The 23,070-nt window shown below is 43.3% G+C and overlaps 1 protein-coding gene across 1 annotated transcript in view; it reads right to left on the bottom strand.

The window, feature by feature from the left end:
• The window catches only part of MRPL48 (mitochondrial ribosomal protein L48), a 469,376-nt gene that overhangs the window by 355,349 nt on the left and 90,957 nt on the right, over positions 1 to 23,070 (bottom strand). Inside the window, exon 3 of the mRNA XM_044072213.1 lies at positions 14,007 to 14,044. Within this exon, the coding sequence (XP_043928148.1) occupies positions 14,007 to 14,044 (38 nt within the window). The remainder of the gene's footprint in view (positions 1 to 14,006; positions 14,045 to 23,070) is intronic.

The following is a 23,070-nucleotide window of genomic DNA, read 5'->3' as shown; positions in this document are numbered from 1 at the left end:
TGGTGAGGTGGCAAAGGCCATTTGCTTAACTTTTTCTTTTTGTGGCTGGAAGGAGGATGAGTGACCTTGAGACTGGCAGTTTAATCCAAGGTCAAGCTGAAAATGGTGCCTCTTTCCCAGGGAAAACGGGCAGCAGAAGCCAGTAAAAATTCAGAGTCTGTAAAAGTCACTTTTTCACACCAAAAAAAAAACAGTAAAAAGCACTTTAAAACACCTGCCAGCCTCTAAAGGTAAAATGAACACAATTTCTGCACAGTATAAAATGTGTTTTTAAATACTTTAAACAACTTTTAAACTGACAGGAAAAAAAAGAGCACACTCATTTAAAAGTACAATACAGTCTTGTGACAGTGCATTAATACACTAACTCCTAGCTTTAAAATAACTTTCATAAGTAGAAAAGTATTAAAAACCAACCATGACAACTGAATGGAAGTTTAGGGAACAAAAAGGGAACTTACCTAACCAGCAAAAGAACAGCGTAAGCTGACTGTCAATCCTCAAAAGCCTCAGAGGAGCATACTCTGGCAACAGTAAAGCTCTGAAGGGCTTGGTGTCCAAACCTACAGCTCAGCATGAACTGCCTGACAGTTTGGGTAAGTGGAAGGTGCCCTGAAGCTTTGGAAGCTGTCTGGCTGTTACATCCTTGGCAGGATATAACCCATATAGCTAAGGCTACTGCAGCAGTGATCAATATGACAAATCTACAAAACTCCAGAACACTTTCACTCTGTACTCGTACACTATGACAAAAAAAACCAGCCTAACCACAGAACAATAAAAATACATACCTTTAAATTAGAAGACAACAATTTAATGAAAAGTTCCATTTATCACTTACAAGGAAATAAGGTAAAGTTCTTCAAGTTCAGGATCATCTTGGATACTAAAGAGTGGACTGCCACACCTGGCAATGTTTAACAGCATTTGCATAAAAAACAAAAGTCATGCACTCACCATAACGATGCATCTGTGTTGTCCATTTTCAGTCTTCCTCAACTGGGTCTCTGATTCGACATTGGATTCAGCTCAGATGCTTTTACTAGACGTACTGAGCCAACTCTCGAGCTCCTCCCTTACCCATAATGCCTCAATAACCTAATATATACCTCAGATTGAGTGTGCTGCACTCAGTAATAATGGTTTACACTATACAGAATCAGTAGAGAAGAATCCGCAGAGATAAAAATGTAGCTCAAACAAGAAATGACAGGTTCCCAAGAAAAATCCCTTAGTTATTCACCAGGAATGCAGGAAAGGGGGTTAAGAGGGCAGGACATTAAGGAAGTATGAAAATGGACAACACAGATGCATCATTATGGTGCGTAGATAACTTTTGTATCTGATGTTGTCATTTTCATTTGTTCTTCAACTGATGATGCAGAGTCCCCAGCTAGATGAACCTGAAGTGGTCCTTGTGGAAGGATATTTCGAGTACTGTGGAGCCAAAAGTTGTTCTGTTCCTAGAAATCAAATCCAATTTGTAATAAGCAGTAAAGGTATGAGCACTGAACTAAGTGGCAGCCACACAAATGTCATCAATCAAAGCTTTTGACCAAAAAGCTGAAGAGGTCACCATACACCTCGCTGAATGTGCTCTAGGCAGATTAGGCAATGACAAATCTCACTGTTTACAGACAAGGGATACGCAATCAGTCAACCATTTGGCTAAAGTTACTTTGGAAACAGCCATGCCCAATCTGTTATGAGAAAAGGATACAGACGATTTGTCTGATTTTCTAAAATCTTTGGTTCAATAAAGATAAAAATGAAATTGCCTGTGTACATCCAAAAGATGCAGTATGTATTCACTTTTACTGGAAAATTTGGGGAAGAAAACCAGGAGGTTAATGACCTGATTAATGTTTGACTCATAAGTCATCTTACGTAACAATGAAGGGTTAGTACGTAAAGGCACCCTATCCTTACAAAAGATCAAGTATGGAGACATGGAAAAAAAGCCCTGGAGTTCAGATACTAGTCTAGCTGACATAATGGCAAATAGGAAAAAGGTCTTCCAGGACAAAAAATTTAGGTCTAACTTGATGGAAGGTACCAATGGACTCAGAGTCAGACTCAAAGTAAGACAGTTAAGTCCCATGAAGGAGTAGACTCCTTGACTGGGGCCTATGTAAAAAGGTGCCTTTCAGAAAAGTTTTGCACAACTTAGAAGTCAAACAACTGTGATTTTCACTGGAATGAAAACTGGAAATGCCTACCAGCTGCACTCTGACAGTGGAGAAACTAGCCCCTTCTTTGAAAAAAAGATGCTAAAAAATCTAGGACTGTGGAGACTGGGGTGGAGAAAGGATCCAAATCTCTCTGGGGAGCCCAAATAGAAAATGTCTTCCATTTACTTCTGTACATTTTCCCAGAAGAAGACTTTTGAGAGGACAAGAGAATATTGCAGACTGGAGAAGAAAGCCTGGGCTGTCTAGCCATCACTGGAACTGCAGAAACCATGCAGTTAACTAGAGGCCAATTACATCTGTATGAGTTATCCCCATCTGATAAAACAGGAGGTCTGGACTGGGGTCCAGTATCCAGGGCAGATATAGAGGACGAGGCCACAGGAAGGGAAACTAGATTTGACAAGGTCAAAAAGGTGCAAGAGGGCAACTGTGCTCTTCAACCAGTAAGCTTTCTGTAGTAATTTGGGGAGTAGAGATAATAGGGGACAAGTATAGCAAAGACTGGAGGGCCAATTGTGAACTAGAGCTTTTCTCAATTACACCCTAGGAGGAGGATCAGGGTGAAGAACCTAGTGTACTTGTTGAGGGGGAAGAGAAAAGATTGCTACAAGGCTGGTTCCATCGGCAGAAAATTCTCTCTGCCGCTTTGATATTGAGAGATCACTCACGAGGCATCAGAATGGACCTGCTTAGTTTGTCTACAAGTACATTGGCTTTCCCAGTATGTGTGTTGCAATGAGAAAGCAAATGCCACACTCTCATTGCCTCATGACATAGAGGATAAGATCTGAGTACTCCTGTTTGTTGATGTACCACACCACAGACATACTACCCAACTGGATTGAAATCATCCTGGAGAGGACAGCATCTTGAAAGTCCTGCAACACTATGACAGCTCTCCTCTCTAGGATACGGATATGCAAATTGGTCTCTTGAGAGGACTATGTACCTTAGACTGCCCTTCCCAAAACTTGCCCCCCAACCACCACGGATGGGAGGTGTCTGTGGTTACTGTGGCTACTGATAGAGGTAAAACAAATGGATGGCCTTGAGAAACTTAGTTTGAAAGGATCCACCAAAGAAGATGTTCCTTGCAAACTTGTGTGATCCTGACTGGAGTGTACAAGGGCTGCTGAAGAATAGACCACTGAAACGACAGAGTCCACTGTAGAATTAGCATATGAAATCTGGTCAATTAAACTAGAGTTATCGCTGCTGCTATGGGCCCTAACGCTTACAAGACTAGTCATGCTGGAGGAGAACAATGCAAAATCATTTACCTTACTTGGGATCTGAGAGTTTGCACTCTTGTTGAAGGAAGAGACACTATCTGATTCTGTGAAGGATTGAGCTGTGACGTGTTTCAGGTGAATGTGATACCCAGATGGTGACACAACTGCAGCAAGTAGTGCCTTGTCTGTAAAAGTAGATGCCTGGTTATAGCACTCAAAAGCCATTAGTCTAGATAGAAAACAACCAGGATCCTAGTATAGTAAACTCTCAGTTAAACAGAACTGAAAGCAACCGGCAAAAAAAAAAAAAAATCAAAGAAATAAAGTACAATTTTCACGTGTTGCACTTTCTGCCCCCCTCCCCGGAGAAACATACCTTCTGCTTTTAGAGTTTTAAAAAGGAAGACAGGAATAAATTCCCTCTTTCCCCAACCCGAGAACAAGTCAAACCAAACAAATAGTATAGGGTACAGTATTAGTCAGGTCTATTTTTACTAGTAACTGTCAAGCAACCAGAAAACACAGTTATCCTGCATCTACCAATACCCATGGGTGCTGGTTAACAGAGAGTTTATTGTAGTCTTAAAGAAAACAGCACAGAAGTCGGAGAATTAAGCGCCTCAATGAACCAACAAAATTATCAAATATATAAAAATGTTAACTATTCATTCAAGTGTTTTAGATAAATAGTTAACATTTTTAATTAACACAATACTGTGATTGGCTTGTTGAATGATGATGTATTGATAAGTATTTGAACTGAGCTGAATGTGTTCTCTGCATATGACTGATGACGTGTCCTGGAGAGACACAAAAGCGCTAACAAGTTTTCAATTACTCCCTAGTGGCCATGTTTGCAACCTCTGTTTTTTATATGTTATTGTAGTCTTAGGTGAGCTGCTACCACCGCCATGTATTTGATGAAGACCCTAAGGGCTGTGATAAGGCAAAGGGTAGTGCTCCGAACTGATAATGGCCGTCTTCCAGACAGAAGCGCAGACATCTTCTGGAGTACCTGTTAATTTTGAAGTGATGCATCCTGAAGATTGATCAAACAAATCCAATCATCCTTTCAAAACAGGGGCAAAATGGACTGGAACTTGACCATCCGGAACTTTCAGTATTTCATGTCCTGGTTTAATTTCCTGAGATCCAGAATGAGTCTCCTGTCCCCTGTCTTTTTGGCATTTAAAAAATCATGAATAAATTCCAGATCCTATCTCCTCTGGGGGAACATCAGGGGATTTTCTTCATATTCACGGGAGGAATTTGGGAAAATGGTATGAGATAACCTCTGGATATGATCCTTTGCACCCAAGTATCTGTTGTGATGAACACTCAGGCTTCTAGGTGCAGAGACAAGTAGAGAAAAACAGATGGGCAACCTTTCAAGAGCACTGATAGGATTTATCCAAGATAGAATCCCTGAAATTCAGGTTCTGCGGGCCACATCTGGCAAAAAAATGTCATCTTCTGCTAGAGTTGCCCCCCCCTCTGGGGGAACCATCTCTTTGCAAGTCTCGGAAAGGAAGTTGGGACTTACAAAACCACATTTTTCTACCTCTTTGCTGACTCTATGAAAAGGATCTCTGAGGAGTAGAAAGAATGGTCCCAAATGGCAGACAGGGTCTTTCTGTCTTGTTCACTTCTGGAAAATGTTTCCTTTTCCTTTGGGCCGAACACAGATGATCCATTAAAGGGAGCATTGATGAACAAAGACTTGAAGGGTTCCACAAAATTGCACAAGCGCATTCAGGCAGGTCTCCTGATGGATATGCCAGAAACCGCCACCCCTGAGGAACCCTCTGCAGCATAGGAAATTAGCCTTATGAACACATTAGATATTGACTGATGGGTGGCCAGTTGTGAAGAAATCTTACTCTGGTCCTCCACAGACATGGCCCTGGAAAAAGATTTGAAGAGCTCTTCTGTCACATCTCTCTGCAGCCTTGTAAAGTGTGCCAAATAATTCAGCAACCACAATCGAAAGTCAATGAGGTGTAGACACGCTTTCCAAATCTGTTCAAAGCCTGTGACACCCAGTTAAGGGGATAGACAGATGAGCTCTGCTCTGCAAACTCTGTCTTAGTGGCTGCTGCCACAACCATGGCATCTACTGGGAACCCCCCTTGCTCCAGTGTGTTCTGTCCTGGGGGGGGCTAAAAATATGCCTGTTCACTTACGGATAGGCTCCACAGTATCCGGCTCCTTCCATGCATGGCATGAGACAAGGTCTATCAACCCATCAGCCAGAGGGATCACCCAAGACATAGCTGGGCCAGACCTGAAAGCCTCCCGGAATACGGACTGCTCCTGGGACGGGGAGAGTCGGAAACCATCCACCTTTCCACTTTAGAAGTTCCAGTATTTCTCCAAAGGAGACATTCTCAAGTGGAAATCTGGGGACTTTTCCCCCTCATCAAAGTCAGTGTCCTCAGTGAGAGATTCCTAAGGGGAATCCACGTGTTTCCCTTTACAAGTACTCTTCGTAGGGACCTCATCAGTGGGATGGTCTGGTGAGTTATCGGAAGTGACAGGGGAGCTCCAAGGGATGGAATGGAGGCTTGTTCAGGTAGGCTATCCCGATGTGATAGAAGTGAGAGGCTCAGAGTTCATAACCTATGGTAGAACAAAAATAGGATCTGAAGGGATCAAGGATGTTTTCTCTCTAGGCAGGGAGAAAGCCCACTCCACTACCACAAAGGCAGAGGGCTAGGAGAAACAGAAGCTGCCAGCCATCAGCACTAGAGCCGAAGACCCCTGTACTGATGAGCTCTGAATCCCTCCCAGACTCCTGTCCTGAGGAAGAGTGGGACTCGATGTCCAGCGCAGAAGTACCTAGAAACAAGGACGACTCTGATAACTTCAGAGTCAATTCCAATCCCCTGGAGCAGGCACCAATGTTTCAGCTCCAAGAGTCCTCCTGCTCAGAAAGCATCAGAGCTGGGCGACTCAAGAAAATGGTTGAAGAATGACCTGTCTTCATATCCAGCAAGGACACCCTCAAAGATCTTGGATCCAAGGGCTCAAAACCACAGGATGGATCGAAGAAAGATATATCAGTTGAGGGTGAGTGGAGGACAGGTTCATAGGTCTGATGGGAGCAGGAGCTGGGAATTACCCCATCTGTATCTAAGCTTTGAGGAACTTCCTCATCATCCTCTCCACCTCTGGTACACACAAGCTCCTGGAGAACCTAAGTGAAATAAGAAGATGGTGGCCTGGAATGTCTCCTCAGAGTCTCCTGGAGAAAAGGTGAGTGGAGTCAAGCAGAGAATGGCACGGTGAGAAACGTGGTGACTGGATCCAAGGAGATCTAGGCTTTGAAGAGATGGGATCCGAGGGTGTCAGATCTGACTTTTTTGAAATTTTTGAAGGAGGCTTGAAGGTTGGAGTCAATGTTGGTGAACAATCTGGAGACCTCTTCTTAGGGTCCTTATCATTTGTAAATGATTCCCTTTTTCAGACCTCTTGCAAAGGGGTTGAGCCCCAGAAGCTAAAGAAGATGCAGTACAAGGAAGAAGACCCTTTAGCACTAGTTTACTTCTCTGGTCACTAAGAGTCCTGGTATTAAAACCCACACAGATAGACCAATCAGTATCTAAATGGGCAGTGCCCAAACAATAAACACACTCCCTCTGGGCATCAGAAAGTACAGTTGTGTGCACCTACCATAAATGTAGATGCTCGAGTGTCTTCACTGTTGCAGTCATGACTGTAGGCTACTCCTCTGCCGGCAGGCAGCCCTCGGTCGGCCAGAATCCCAAAGTCTGGGTCCGGCGTCGGCTGTTCAACCATGCTCCCTGACGTCAGAGCGCCAGGAGTACAAAGCTGACAGCCGACGCCATCTTCTCCAGTTTTTCTTGCCCCAGATGTCAGGAGTCCCAAAATGAAAAAGGTCCCATAACCTTTGCAAATACACCTCAGAAGAATGGTGAAAAAAGGAACTACACAAAAGTAAAAATAAGAGGGGACAGGAGGGAGGGAAACCCAGACTGCAACAGTGAAGACACTCGAACATCTACATTTATGGTAGGTGTACACAACTGTACTATGTTCATCGTGTTTCACTGTTGCAGTCATGACTGTAGGGTAGAATCCCAAAGCTGAAAGAAAGGGAGGTGGTCATAAAGAAGAAGGGGCGGCTAAAAGGCCCTGCAAGACTGCAGAGGCAAAGCCTGCCCTAGACTTAGAGTAGAGAGGTAAATTGTAGTGCTTAGAAAAAGTATGCACTGAACTCCAAGTTGCAGCTTTCAAAATGTCTTTGGTAGGAACTCCCCTTAGGAAGGCCGCAGAAGTGGCAGCAGCTCTGGTGGAATAAGTCCGTTTACTCTCTGGGATTTGCTTTCCATGGTGTGAATAACAAAATCTGATTCCATGAGCAATCCATTTAGAAATGGTTTGTTTTGAAATGGCTTTACCCTGAGAACTTAAAGCATAAGAAACAAACAATTGTTCTGATTTTCTGATGTCCTTGGTTCTATCCAGGTAAAAACGTAGTTGTCTGTGTACATCCAAGGAATGTAAGAGCCTTTCCCCTTTATTTTGAGGAGTGGGGAAAAAGGTTGGCAAGTGGATAGTTTGATTTAAAGCCACTTTGGAAACCACCTTAGGCATGAAGGTAGGGTTAGTCCTCAAAGATACCCTGTCTTGATGAAAAATAATATAAGGTTCCACAGCCATAAGAGCTTGTAACTCTGAAACCCTCCTGGCAGAGGTAAGGGCTAACAAGATAGCTGTTTTCCAAGATAAAAACGATGTCAGAAGAGGCAGCAGGCTCAAAAGGAGGCAAGGTTAGTTTTTCCAAAACATAGTTGAGATCCCAAGCAGGAATGGGAGGAGATCTAGGAGGCCTTAAGTTCTTAGCTCCTCTGAGAAACTGTCTCATGAGCTGGTGGGAAAAGATGGGAGGGTCTGTATTATAATGAGCAGAAATAGCAGAGGCATGAATCTTAATGGAAGAGAAAGAGAGACCCTTATGTAAGTGATCTGTCAAGTAAAGTAAAATTAAGGTAATGTTAGGAAGAAGAGGATCAGAATCCTGAGCCTGCATCCAGGAACAAAATCTTTTCCATTTTCCAGAATAAGATTTTCTAGTGCTAGAACATCTGGCTTCTAAAATGACATCCATAACCTGCTTGGGTAGGAAAGAAGAAATCAAAGGCCCTGGATTAACCAGGCCGCCAGGCTGAGAGTTCTGACATGAGAGTGTATAACCTGACCCTGAGGTTGGGACAGAAGGTTCGGAGACTGAGGTAAAACCCAAGGGGGCTCCAGACATAGGTTCTTTAGAGTTGGATACCAAAACTGCCGAGGCCAATTTGGAGCCAGCAAGATTATCATCTTGGGCTTGTCCTGTTTTACCTTCAATAAGACCCGTGGAAGAAGAGGAAGAGGCGGAAAGGCATATCCCGAGAGGTTCCTCCAACTGAATGACAGGGCATCCACTTTCCAAGCTTCTCTGTGGAAAGTCCTGGTGCAAAAATTCTGTAGTTGATGATTGAGATGGGATGCAAAGAGGTCTATGTGAGGACATCCCCAGACTGCTGCTATCATCCTGAATATTTTGGTGTCCAGCATCCACTCGTGTGGATCCGAAAGGTTTCTGCTCAGACTGTCTGCCAGGAAGTTTTGTTTCCCTGGTAGAAACTGAGCTTGAAGATCCAGAATGCAAGCTAGAGCTGTGTTCCATAGATCCATGGCTAGTCTGCAAAGGGGGTAAGAATGAGATCCCCCCTGCTTGTTTATGTACCACATAACTGTGGTGTTGTCTGTCCATATTAGCAGTTGTCCTGGTTGTAAAAGATTCCTGAAGGCCAATAGAGCTTTCTGAATGGCTAACATTTCCTTTAAATTGATATGCAGGTGCTTCTGATCCTTTGTCCAAAGGCCCTGCAGACAGTCACCCTGAAAATGGGCTCCCCAAGCATAATCCAAGGCGTCTGTGGTTAGAATCTGAGTGGCAGGAGGCAGATGGAAGGGTTTCCCTTTGTTTAGAGCACATGCCCTGGACCACCAAAGAAATTCCTTTTGAAGGCAAGGAAGGACGGAGATCAGTATGTCTAAACTGTGGCAATGCTGAGACCATACACTTTTTAGGTACCACTGTATTTTCCTCATGTGTAGTCTTGCATATGGTACGAGAAGGATGCATGAGGCCATGTAACCCAAAGCCTGCAGGAATTTCCTTGCAAATAGTTGAGTTAAAGTTGCCAAGGTTTTGAAAGTTGAAGCCAGCTGTAATTGTTTTTCGGATGTCAGAAATGCCATCTGGGTTGTGGAGTTTAGAAGAGCACCCAGAAAAGTTATCTGTTGTGATGGTGTCAGATTTGACTTTTTTATGTTTACAGAGAATCCCAGGAACTTGAGGAGGTTCTTTACAAATTCTAGATGCTGGAGGAAGACATCCTTGCTGTCTGCCTGAATTAGACAATCGTCCAGATAAGGGTAAATTTGAATTCCCTTGAGTCTGCAGTAAGCTACTACTGGAGCCAAGCATTTGGTGAAGACCCTGGGCGCAGTAGACAATCCAAAGGGCAGCGCAGAGAATTGAAAGTGCCTCGATCTGGCCTTGAACCTGAGGTATTTTCTGCGATCCTGCCTGATGGGAATGTGTAAATATGCCTCCTTTAAATCCAAAGTTACCATCCATGCATCTTTGGACAGCATTGGAAGTAGCTGCTGTAGAGTAAGCATCTTGAATTTTGGAATCTCTAGAAAGGTGTTCAAGACCGACAGATCCAGAATGGGTGTCCATGAGTTTTGCTTCCCGGGGACTAGAAAAAGCCTTGAGTAAAAACCTTTTCCCATCTCTGAAAGTGGAACCAGATCTATGGCATTCATAGCCAAAAGAGCTTCCACCTGGTTTAAGGCCTCCATCCACTGATGTTTTGGAAGGTCTGGCCATCCGCTTGGCTTTGGCAAGGTATGAAAATGGAATTTGTAACCTCTTAAAATCACATCCAAAACCCACTTGTCTTGGGTTATTTGAGTCCAATTTTGATAAAAAAGAGAGAGTTTTCCTCCGAGAGGGGCTTCCAGGCAAGAAGTTCCTGTAGCCCAACAGAGGGAGTCACTGAGTTTGTTTTCTTTGAGTTTGTGACCTGTCCTCTCCTCCCCTAAGGGTGGAAGCAGTCCACTGTCTTGGTCTATAAGAAGCTTGTGTTTGAGGCCTGCCTCTGGAGCGTCTATATCTACCCCTCTGAGGCCTGTCTGAAGTGGAAAAGGACCAATTTTTCGAAGGCCAATTCCTGCTAAATCTAGGTGGCATTACTTGTAAGAAATCTTTAACTGTTTGCATGGACTTCGCCTTATCCTCCATCTTTTTAATCACCTCTTCAGCTTTTGATCCAAACAAAACATTATGCTGAAAAGGAGCATCCAATAATTTAGCCTTTACTTTTTCAGGCAAATTTTGTTCCTTTAGCCATGCATGCCTTCTAATGACTGTGCCGGAGGCAGCAGCCCTACAAGAAGCTTCCAAGGCATCAAATCCACAGTGTAAACCATGCTTCCCAACTTGTTCACTGGCATGCAATAAGTCATGTAATTCCTTATCATCTGCACAGGCAGAAATGGAAGTAAGCTTTTGTTTTAAAACAGACAAGAGAAATTGCTGGTATTTCAGCATATGAAACTGACAGTTTAAAGCCCTAATGGACAAAGTAGCAGAAGTGTACACTTTTTTGCCCCATCTTTCTAAGGCTCGAGAATCCTTTTCAGTAGGAATGGGATTTTTGGCAGAAGCGGCCTTAACTCCCTTAGGACCCTGAGAAATGGTTTCAGGGTCAGCAGAAGGGTTCTTGTATAAAAACTGGTGGGAATCAGGAACCCTGTAATATCTATCAGGCTTAACAGGAGCAGGAGGAAAAGAGTCAGGGGTTAAGTTAGCCTCCGAAAAGGCATCATCCACAATATCCAAAACAGGAGGAATAGCCAGGGGTCTATGTTGGGGAAGAAGAAGAAAATCCCTCAGTCTTTTCTTAGATTCCGAATTTTCCTGTCCTTCCCAGTGGAAATGTTCCCTCATTTCATGCAAAGTTTCCCCAAAAGAGAAATCCTCAGGGGGAGAAGCTGAAGGAATGGATTCCTCAGCATCAGAATCCTCATAAGGAGGGAAAGAATATTCCTGGTCAGAAGAAGAAACTGAGGAAACAGAAGCCTGATCAGAGGAATCATAATAAACATCCTGCCTTGGCCTTTTATCTGGAGGGGGATGTGAACCCCTAATCATAGTAAGTAAATCCTCCGCCATCTTGAGTAACTGTTTCTGTGACTTGGGAGCCAGTTCAGAAGAGGCCTGAGTTGCAGTCTTTGATTTAGAAGGAGTCTTTGCCTTTGTCTTTGCTTTTATTAGAAGCTGAGTAGGCCTGAAAACCCCTTCGGAAGCCGGTACCTGCACAGCGGCTCCAGACCCATCCGAAGGAGCATTGTCCAAAGGTCCTGCAATAGAAATATTTAAAGGCCTGCTTGGCTCCTCATGAGAGTCCGTTTTGGCCATCGGTTCTGAAATGGCCGATGACAGGGGCTGCAAAAGCGCCTCACTGACGACGGCCGAACCTGAAGCTGGCTCCGCTTGTGCACTATCATCAGATTTGGACCATGGAGGCCTGTCTTTATCCTTGCGACGTTTGTGAACTCCGGTAGCCGGAACCATATCTGACGACATTTTGTAGTTAAAGCGCCTACCGAAGTAATGAAAAGCAAAATCGTACCTTCGCTTAATTGTACGTTGATTGAATCTAGCACAAAACCGACAACTAGCTACGTCGTGGTCAGGGCCTAAGCAAGGAATACAGTAAGAATGAAAATCCTTATGAGGTATTTGCTTCCCACATGAAATACAATTATTAACTTTTTCTGACATCGGAGTGGAGCAAGAAAAAAGTTTCCCCAACGGGGTACTTAGCTTTGAGTGGAGAAGAAATCTTCAGACCGAAGTTTATCAGAAAAAATCGTCAGGAGTCAGCCGACTGGCACTTGCGAACTGCTATCACCGCACGGCAAGAAAGACTGGAGAAGATGGCGTCGGCTGTCAGCTTTGTGGCGTCGGCTGTCAGCTTTATACTCCTGGCACTCTGACGTCAGGGAGCATGGTTGATCAGCCGACGCCGGACCCGGACTTTGGGATTCTGGCCGACTGAGGTCTGCCTGCCGGCAGGGGAGAACCCTACAGTCATGACTGCAACAGTGAAACACGATGAACATCTGGAAACGTATGCCCACAAGAAGTGCATTTTTTAAACTCAGTTGGTTTATTGGCCATTTTAAGGAGCAAAAGGAGAGAAATTTTGAAAATAACTACAGCAAAAGACATATTTATTTTATTTACAGGACACAGAGTACTAATAATGGTACAAATAAATATCCTCTAGAGGGTAGGAAAGGATTAGAATATACAAGAAAAGAAATAAGAGTACAGACAATGGTACTTAGCAGAGTACCCAAACTACAAAAGGGTAGGAAAAAGAAAAATGCACAGAAAGTAAGGGAGGCAGATGAAAGTTAATCAAAGAGAAGAAAACTTACAACCTTTAAATACTGAAAAAATACCAGGAAGATTGAGAGAAGGCAATTTGTGTATGAGCGATATGGTGGCAAACAAGACTTGAGGTATATTAGGTTAGTGGAGCATTATAAGTAAGGGAGGAGCTCCAGAGTTGGATCCATGAATCTAGTAAAAGCAGCAGAGCTGGATCTGAGGTCGGAACCAAGACCAATCAGTTAAGGAACGAATGAAAAGGACATCAGATTCCAAACAGAGACTCCTTCCCTATGCCTGTCTGTCAGTCACAACTCCTAGGATTAAACAGGCAGCTCAAACACCAAATTAAAAGCAAGGAAGGGAGAACTGGAATCCACTGCTCCGAAAAAAATCTAAATCTAAAGGGAAATGGAAAACCTTTAGCCAAGCATATAACCTAGGATTATAACCTAAATGCAAAGAACAAAAAGCTGTGCTGATTCATTTTAATGAGATAATTGTGCACATTTTAGAATTCTGTGCAAAGAGACCAAACAGAAAATCTATTCAATGGGATCAAGATGCAGTAGCTTTGGACTGGAGTTGACGATACTTACAGTAAGGGAACAGTGGAAGCAGTCACCTGCATGAGGGTTGTGAAATCCCACCTCCACCCCCCATACACACACACACACAAAGTGAAAATAATGAATTTACAATTTAAAAACAAACAAGATTTTGCTGGTTATAATCGTAAGTCATTCCAATTATTTTAATTTTGGGGTATGAGTGGAGTTAGGAAAAAAATTTAGAAGCAATATGCTTTCCATTTTCTCTTAGAATATTAACACAATAAAAACTTATGGCTCTGCACTTTCTGTGGACAACACCACATCAAAATTCTGCAGCTCTTATTTACAATCCAGCTACTACTATAAATTAATTCATGAATGAGATGAAAGTCATAAAAGCAAAACTAACTAATAACCAACTGAAAACATACAAAGGAGAAAATGGGGTAACAGATATACCAGCCTTCCTACTACAACTATACTCCTATCTACAATGCAAGGAAATATTCAGCACAAACGAATGCTCGTTTTCTAATATGAAACTCACCTGTGGTGCACACTGGAAAATGCCTTGCAAATGCTATCCTGAAATGTAAGAACAAAATGATTTCAGTAACTGCAACATATTCCAACAACCATCAATTAACACTATGTCTTAATTCCAGAACTATGCTGAGAAATGAGCGCCGATTGTGGCTGACAGAGAAATAAACACTTGCAAAAGAAATTAATCAGGAAAACTTGTATATGCATCTAACAAATACTGAGCAAAGAAAAACAGAATATGGACAACAGTTTTGGACAAAGACTGTTAAAAAACAACAATATGCAATCTAACAGTTATACACAGAGCCATAGGACCTACATTCAGAAAAGCAATACGGACAAGCAGGTCAACCCACCAAGCATCACCACTCCTTTATCATGCTGTCCTGTTCGAAACAGTAAGTCAGTTTTACTCCACCTTTCCTAGATTACTTTTATTTAAATAAAAACAAAACCCACATTTTTAACAAAGCATCAAATCTTTTTTTTTTCAACTTTGCTCCAAAGATTTAAGAGTCTTGTATAGCTGTGCACCTTAAAGAAAATCCGCTCCCTCAATCAGACCATGGAAAGTTAACCGCAAGCCATCAGTACTAGGGGAATATAGAAACTTTACCCAACACAACATTTGACTCTAGGAATGTATTGCACCACTGTGCATTTCACACATATGCACAACACATATATACACGTTATATATTTATCTATAATATATATTTATATATCTCTATGCATCTATATATAATTACACACACACACACACACACACACACACACATATATATATGCATACATGCATACGCATGTATACAACTACACACACACACACACACACACACACACACACACACACACACACACACACACACACACACACACACTTGTGCATTTATGTAGCACATGATGTACAGATCTTTAAACAATACTTAATTACAGGAAGTTTTAGGTCACTTGGTACCTTTATAGAAGGTAATCAGAGTAAAGACCTCATGGAGTCTGCTAACAAATTGTCTATGCCTTAAAATATGTATATTCTAAATGTTTATGTATTCAGATGTATGGAAGTACAATTTGTAGTTAGAACAAGGGTCTAACTACCAGGAACAGTCTAAATGCAATGTAGTTTTGCGGAAAATTGGAAGCCTTGGATCCAGAAACTTGAATTAGTCCTCACCATGAGCAAAAAAGCTCATAAAACTGAAAAGGTACAATGCAACACATTGGAAAATGCACTGAAATCATTTAACACTTTTTTAACCTTAAAAAAAATAGACAGACAAAAAGGCATCAATTAGGCAGTAGTTCTGAAATTGCTAGCAACCTAGAAAAAAGCTTATTTATTCACCATTTGTTCTTTATAATGCAAAGGTTTACACAGACTACAGATACCCAAGTTATGCAGCTAAATAATAAAGCTAAACGCTGTGAATCTTGGGAACTGCATAATTCATTAAGAAAACACAGGACAGGCTTTCCAATATGGCTGCAACCTGATCAACAGCTTCATTTCAGCTTTCCCAGTGTGAAAAAATTAACTGATAGGTAAGGGCCGGCAATTCTAGTAAGCATACTGCCTGGATGCCACCAACAAACAAACACAGACAGCCTGAAAGAGAATCAACTAGAAAAGCTGAAGAGAAAATGCGACTGTCAAGAATCCAGCAGCTGTTCAGCAAAAAGCACTTCTACCTCCAGCACTCGTACAAAAATGGCTTCCAATAACTTAGAGGAAAGATACACGTAAAATGTGCTCAGAGCGGATTAAAATATATGAAAAACTGAAGAACTACATCAACTCAAATAATAAAAGGCTAGAAAAAAATGGAAAAAGATTTTAACAGCTATTCAGATGAGTTGATAAAAAGTACAGTTGTGTACACTTACCATAAATATAAATGTTCGAGTATATTCACTGTTGCAGTCATCACATTTGGGTTATCTGCCTGCAGGTAGCCCTCAGCCGGCCTGAATACCAGAGTCTTGGATTCCTGCATCGGATGCTGTCTCTTCTTCCATGATGTCAGGTCATCAGGGGTATAAAACATGCAGCCAAAGCCATTACATCAGTTTTTCTTGCCCCAGATGTCAGGTGCCCCCACAATGGGAAGCAATTATATGTTATGTTACACCTCCATCAAAAAGCAAATACACCAGAAAGCTTAAAACAAGGAGGAAAGGTACAGCCAAGAGAAGACAGGGGGCTGGAGGGAGGGTAACCAGGACTGCAACAGTGAATACACACGAACATCTACATTTATGGTAAGTGTACACAACTGTACTATGTTCTTCGTGTTTCACTGTTGCAGTCATCACATTTAGGTTGATTCCCAAAGCTAAGGAAGGGAGGAGGAAGTTAGAGAGCATCATGACCAGCTATTAAGCCCTGCAAGACTGCAGTGGCAAAACCAGCTCTGGATTTAAAAAAATAGGCATGTGGCAATGCTTGGTGAAGGTATGTACAGAGCTCCAGGTAGCAGCTTCTAGGATATCCCTGGTAGGGACTCCTCTGAGAAAGGCTGTAGAGGTAGATGCAGCCCTGGTGGAATGTGGTCTTATCCCCTGTGGGGTAGGTTTTCCATGGTGCTTATAGCAGAAATTAATGTAATGGGCTACCCATTTAAAATTGTTTGTTTTGAAATGGTCTTACCCTCTGCCCCTTAGCAAAGCCAACTAGTAGCTGTTCAGATTTTCTGAGAGGCTTAGTCCTGCCCAAATAAAATCTAAGCTGTCTGTGTACGTCCAAAGAGTGCAATATTCGTTCTCCTTTGTTTTGTGGATTCGGGAAAAAGGTAGGCAAATGAATGGACTGATTTAGGGCCACACTAGACACCACCTTGGGCATAAAGGAAGGATTGGCCCCGAGGGAAACCCTGTCTGCATGGAAGATAAAGAAGGTCTCCACTGCCATGAGGGTCTGTAATTCAGACACTCTTCTTGCTGAAGTGATGGCTAGAAGGAAGGCTGTTTTCCAAGAAAGGAATTTCAACTCTGCAGTTGCAACTGGTTCAAATGGAGGAAGAGTGAGCTTTTCCAAAACAAAGTTAAGGTCCCAGGCTGGAGTAGGGGCTCACCTGGGGGGGGGGGGGGGGGTCTTACATTTTTGGTCCCTCTGAGGAATTGCTTTAGCAGAGGGTGAGAGAAGTGGGGTGGTTCAGTATTATAGTGTGCTGAAATGGCAGAGGCATGAATTTTAATAGACGAGAAGGATAGGCCCTTGTGGAGCATTTCTGTTAAATACTGAAGAATACTACGGTAAACTGAGCACAGTTGTGTCCATCCCCTGAGTCTGGCTCCAGGAACAATATCTTTTCCACTTTTCAGCATAGGATTTTCTAGTACTAGGCCTCCTTGCCTCCAGAATGACATCTGGCACCTGCTTACTGAGAGATGCTGCTGGAGAGCTCAAGGAATTAGCCAGGTTGCAAGGTTCAGGGTTTGAAGCTGAAGGTGCAGAATCTGGCCTGCCTACTGGGACAGCAGGGAAGGTGTCTGCGGTAGGTGCCATGGTTCCAGCAGTGTCATACTGCGCAAAGGGGGGGTACCAGTGCTGGCGTGGTCAGTCTGGTGCAACCAGTACTGTCCTTGGCTTGTCCTGTTTGATCTTTAGTAGAACCTTCAAAAGGAGGGGCAGAGGGGGAAAGGCATAAACCGAGAGGCTTTCCCAGGTAAAGGACTGGGCATTCACTTTCCAAGCTTGACTGTGGGAAGTCCTTGTACAGAATTTAAACAATCGGTAGTTCTGAGGGGAGGCAAACAGGTCTATCTCTGGAATCCCCCCATTTGTTCCTCAATAGGTTGAATATTTTTGGTTCCAATTTCCATTCGTGTAGGTCCATGAGTTTTCTGCCAGTGAATTTAGTTTGCCTGGCAGGAATTGAGCTTGTAGTGCACTTGCTAGCTTAAGGGTGTGTTCCACAGAGCCATGGCTAGTCTGCAAAGAGGGTACGAATGGGTTGCTCCCTGCTTGTTTATGTACCACATAACTGTGGGGGTTGTCTGTCTTTACCAATAATTGTCCTGGAAGAATGTGGTCTTTGAAAGCTGTCAGGGAATTCTGTACAAATAACATTTCTTTTTGGTTGATATGCAAGTGCATCTGTCTCGGGTTCCATTTGCCCTGAATGCACTGCCCTGCCATGTGAGCCCCCCATGCATAGTCTGATGCGTCTGTTGTTAGGGTTTGGGTGGCAGGGGGTAGAGTGAAGGGGAGCCCCTTGTTGTGGTGGCAGGCCTCTGCAAACCAAAGGAACTCTGTCTTTATACAAGGAATGATAGGAATCATTGATTCCAGGTCCTTAGAATGTTGGCATCATAGGCTTTTTTAGATACTATTGTAGTTTACTCATATGCAGTCTTGCATATGGAAATAGTATAATGCAAGAGGCCATGAACCCCATGGCTTGCAGAATTTTCCTTGCAGATAGCTGGGTCTTTGTGGCCAGTAGTTTGAAGTAGGCTGTCAAACTTGTTTCTCTGGAGTGAGGAAAGCCATCTGGGAAGTTGTGTTCAAGCTTGCTCCCAGGAATACAATCTGTTGGCAGGGTACAAGGTGAGATTTCTTGTCTTTTAAGGTAAACACCAGTTAGAAGTTTCTTTATGAATACCAGACATTTTAATAGTAAGTTCTGGCTTTCTGCCTGAATCAGACAATCGTCCAAGTATGGGTATATTTGAATATTTCTCTGCCTACAAAATGCAATGGCTGGAGTTAGACACTTTGCGAATACCCTGGGCGCAGTAGATAAGTCAAAGGGAAGTGCAGAGAAAGTACAGTTGTGTACACTTACCATAAATGTAGATGTTCGAGTGTATTCACTGTTGCAGTCATTACATTAGGGTTATCTGCTTGCAGGTAGCCCTCAGTCAGCCTGATTAACAGTCTTGGGTCCTGTGTCAGTTGCTGTCTCTTCTTTTTATGACGTCAGGTAGTCTAGGGTATAAAGCATGCAGCTGACGCCATTACATCAGTTTTTCTTGCCCCAGATGTCAGGTGCCCCCATAATGGGAAGCAATTATATACAAGGTTACACCTCCAACAAAAAGCAAATACACCAGAAAGCTTAAGTATAGTATCAAGTCAATATATAGTCAACAGACGTCAGGGGGCTGGAAGGGTGGGTAACCAGGACTGCAACAGTGAATACACTTGAACATCTACATTTATGGTAAGTGTACACAACTGTACTATGTTCTTCGTGTTTCACTGTTGCAGTCATTACATTTGGGTAGATTCCAAAAGCTAAGGAAGGGAGGAGGCAATTAGAGAGCATTAGGACCAGCTATTAGGCCCTGCAAGACTGGAATTAGAAAAAATTGGCAAGTAGTAATGCTTGGTGAAGGTATGTACAGAACTCCATTTAGCAGCTTCTAGGATGTCCCTGGTAGGAACACCCCTGAGAAAGGCTGTAGAAGTAGATGCAGTCCTGGTGGAATGGGGTCTTATCCCCTGTGGGGTAGGTTTTCCATGGAGCTTATATCAGAAATGAATGCAATGGCCTATCCACTTAGAAATGGTTTGCTTTGAAATGGCCTTCCCCTCTGCCCCTGCAGCAAAGGCAACTAGCAGCTGTTCAGATTTTCTGAGAGGCAAAGTTCTGTCCAAGGAAAATCTAAGTTGTCTGTGCATGTCCAAGGAGTGCAGTATTCATTCCCCTTTGTTCTGTGGATTAGAAAAGAAGGTTGGCAAATGAATGGACTGATTAAGGGCCACATTGGATACCACCTTGGGCATAAAGGAAGGATTGGTCCTAAGGGACAACCTATCCGCATGAAAGATGATGAAAGGCTTCACTGCCATGAGGGCCTGTAATTCAGATACCCTTCTTGCTGAAGTGATGGCTATAAGGAAGGCTGTTTTCCAAGAAAGGAATTTCAACTCTGCAGTTGCAGCTTGCTCAAAAGGAGGTAGAGTGAGATTTTCCAATATAAAGTTAAGGTGCCAGGCTAGAGTAGGGGCTCTCCTGGATGGTCTTAAATTTTTGGCCCCTCTGAGGAATTGTTTCAGCAAGGGGTGAGAGAAGAGGGGTGGCTCAGTATTATAATGTGCTGAAATGGCTGAGGCATGAATTTTAATAGAAGAGAAGGAAATGCCCTTGTGAAGCATCTGTTAAGCATCGAAGAATATGCGGTAAACTGGACACTATTGTGCCCATCCCCTGAGTCTGGCTCCAGGAACAGAATCTTTTCCACTTTTCAGCATAGGAGTTTCTAGCACTAGACCTCCTTGCCTCCAGGATGACATCCAGTACTTGCTTGCTGAGGGACAGTATAGGAGAACTCAGGTAATTAGCCAGCTGCCAGGTTCAGGGTTTGAAGCTGAGGGTGCAGAATCTGGCCCTTCTGCTGGGACAGTATGGAAGGGGTCTGAGGCAGGTGCCATGGTTCCAGTAGTGACATACTGCACAAGAGGGGGTACCAGTGTTGGCGTGGCCAGTCTGGTGCAATGAGTACTGTCCTTGGTTTGCCCTGTTTGATCTTTAGTAGAACCTTCGAGAGGAGAGGCAAAGGGGGAAAGGCATAAACTGAGAGGCCTTCCCAGGTGAAGGACAGGGCATCCACTTTCAAAGCTTGTCTGTAGGGAGCTCTTGTGCAGAATTTGTCCAATTGGTAGTTCTGAGGGGAGGCAAACAGGTCTATCTCTGGGCTCCCTCATTTGTTTCTCAAAATGCTGAATATCTTTGCTTCCAGTTTCCACTCGTGTGGGTCCATGAGATATCTACTTAGGTCGTCTGCCAGTGTATTTAGCTTGCCTAGCAGAAATTGAGCTTGTAGGTACACTTGGTAGCTCAAGGCTGTGTTCCACAGATCCATGGCTAGTCTGCAGAGAGGGTATGAGTGGATTCCCCCCTGCTTGTTTATTTACCACATAACAGTGGTGTTGTTCATCTTTACCAATAATTGTTCTGGAAGAATGTGGTCCTTGAAGGCTGTTAGAGAATTCTATACAGCTAACATTTTTTTTTGATTGATATGCAGGAGCATTTGACTCGGGTTCCATTTGCCCTGAATGCACTGCCCTGTCAAGTGAGCCCCCATGCATAGTCTGATGCGCCTGTTGTTAGGGTTTGGGTGGCAGGGGGTAGAGTGAATGGCAGTCCCTTGTTGTGGTGGCAGGCCTCTGCCCACCAAAGGAATTCTGTCATTATACAAATCATTGATTCCAGGTCCTGAGAATGTTAAAATCATAGGCTTTTTAGATACCATTGTAGTTTCCTCATATGCAGTCTTGCATATGGAATTAGTAGAATGCAAGAGGCCATGAACCCCAGGGCTTGCAGTATTTTTTTTGCAGATAGCTGTGTCTTTGTGGCCAGTAGTTTGAAGTAGGCTGTCAAATAAACTTGTTTCTCTTGCGTGAGGTAGGCCATCTGGGAAGTTGTATTCAAGCTTGCTCCCAGGAATACAATTTGGTGGCAGGGTACTAGGCGTGATTTCTTTTCATTTAGGGTGTACCCCAGTGAGGTTAGCAGTTTCTTTACAAATGTCAGATGATTTAATAGAATGTCCTGGCTTTCTGCCTGAATTAGACAATCGTCCAGGTATGGGTATATTTGAATATTTCTTTGCCTGCAGAATGCAATGACTGGAGCCATGCACTTTGTGAATACCCTGGGTGCAGTAGATAAGCCAAAGGGCAGTGCAGAGAACTGATCGTGCATGTAGTCTGCTCTGAAGAGTAAGTATTTTCTGTAAGATTCCCTTATAGGGATGTGCAGGTAAGCTTCCTTTAAATCCAATGTTGCCAACCAGGCATTTTTGCCAAGCATGGGAAACAGCTGATGAAGAGTTAGCATTTTGAATTTTGGGATTACCAAAAAGGCGTTTAGGATAAACAGATCCAGGATAGGATGCCACGAGTTGTCTTTTCTGGGTATCAGGAAAAGTCGAGTAAAAACCTTGTCCCCAGTCCTCTTCTGGGACAGGCTGAATAGCTCTGATACTTAGAAGACAGAGAACCTTCTGTTGAGCATCTGCCCACTGATTTGGGGGGGTAGGCCTGGCCAACCGTTTGGGGTTCGTAAGGTGTGGAAGTGGAATCTGCATCCTTGGGAAACTATATTTAAAACCCATTTGTCTTGGGTAATGAGTTCCCAGTTTTTTGCATGCAGGGTGATCTTTCCCCCTAAAGAGGCAGTCAGTTGAGCAGGGCTTGGAAGGTTTAAGGTTAAGTCATTGTGGCAGTTTACTATAGGGGGGAGTCTTACTACTTCCAGCTTTGGAAGTGAGAGCCCCCCACTGCTTAGGCCTGTGAGTACCTTGAGATTGAAGCCTGGATGGTCTGCTGGTCCTGGGTTTGGACTGAGAAGGCCTGGAAGAGACAGGAAAGGACCAATTCTTAGAAGGCCAATGCCTACTAAATCTGGGAGGCTGTACTTGCAGGAAATCTTTTAACAGTTTGCATAGATTTAGCTTTTTCCTCCATCTTTTTAAGTACTTCTTCTGCTTTGTTGCCAAACAGGCGGTCTTGGTTTAAGGGAGCATCCAGTAATTTAGCTTTAACATGGTCTGGCAAAGTTTGCTCCTTAAGCCTAGCATGCCTTCTAAGTGCAGACCCAGTGACAGCAGCCCTGCAAGATGCCTCTAAGGAGTCAAAACCACATTGCAAAGTAGGTTTACCAACTTGTTCAGCAGAATGTTTATTTTCAGCACAGTCAGGAATCAACATAATTTTCTGTTTAAGTAATCCAATAATATGCTGCTGATACTTTAACATATGAAACTGGCAGTTTAAGGCCCTAATGGCCAAAGTAGCAGAAGTGTATACCTTCTTACCCCATCTGCCCAGGGCCCTGGAATCTCTATCAGAGGGGGTAAGGTTTTTGGCAGTAGAAGCCTTAATGCCCTTGGGTCCCTGTGAAATGGTCTCTGGATCTGCAGTAGGATTCTTAAAGAAGAACATGTGAGAGTCAGGTACTCTGTAATATCTGTCAGGTTTCCTGAAAGCCGGAGGTAAAGTGTCTGGGGCCAGGCTAGATTCCAAGAAGGCATCATCTACAATGTCCAGCACAGGAGGGATAGCTAAAAGCCTGTGTTGAAGTAGAAGTAAGAATTCCCTAAGCCTCTTT

Source organism: Protopterus annectens, chromosome 5.part0, assembly GCF_019279795.1.
Source record: "Protopterus annectens isolate FY-2018-M chromosome 5.part0, PAN1.0, whole genome shotgun sequence".
NCBI lineage: Eukaryota > Metazoa > Chordata > Ceratodontiformes > Protopteridae > Protopterus > Protopterus annectens.
Note: the sequence above shows the minus strand (reverse complement) of the source record. Positions and strands in the feature narration are given on the sequence as shown.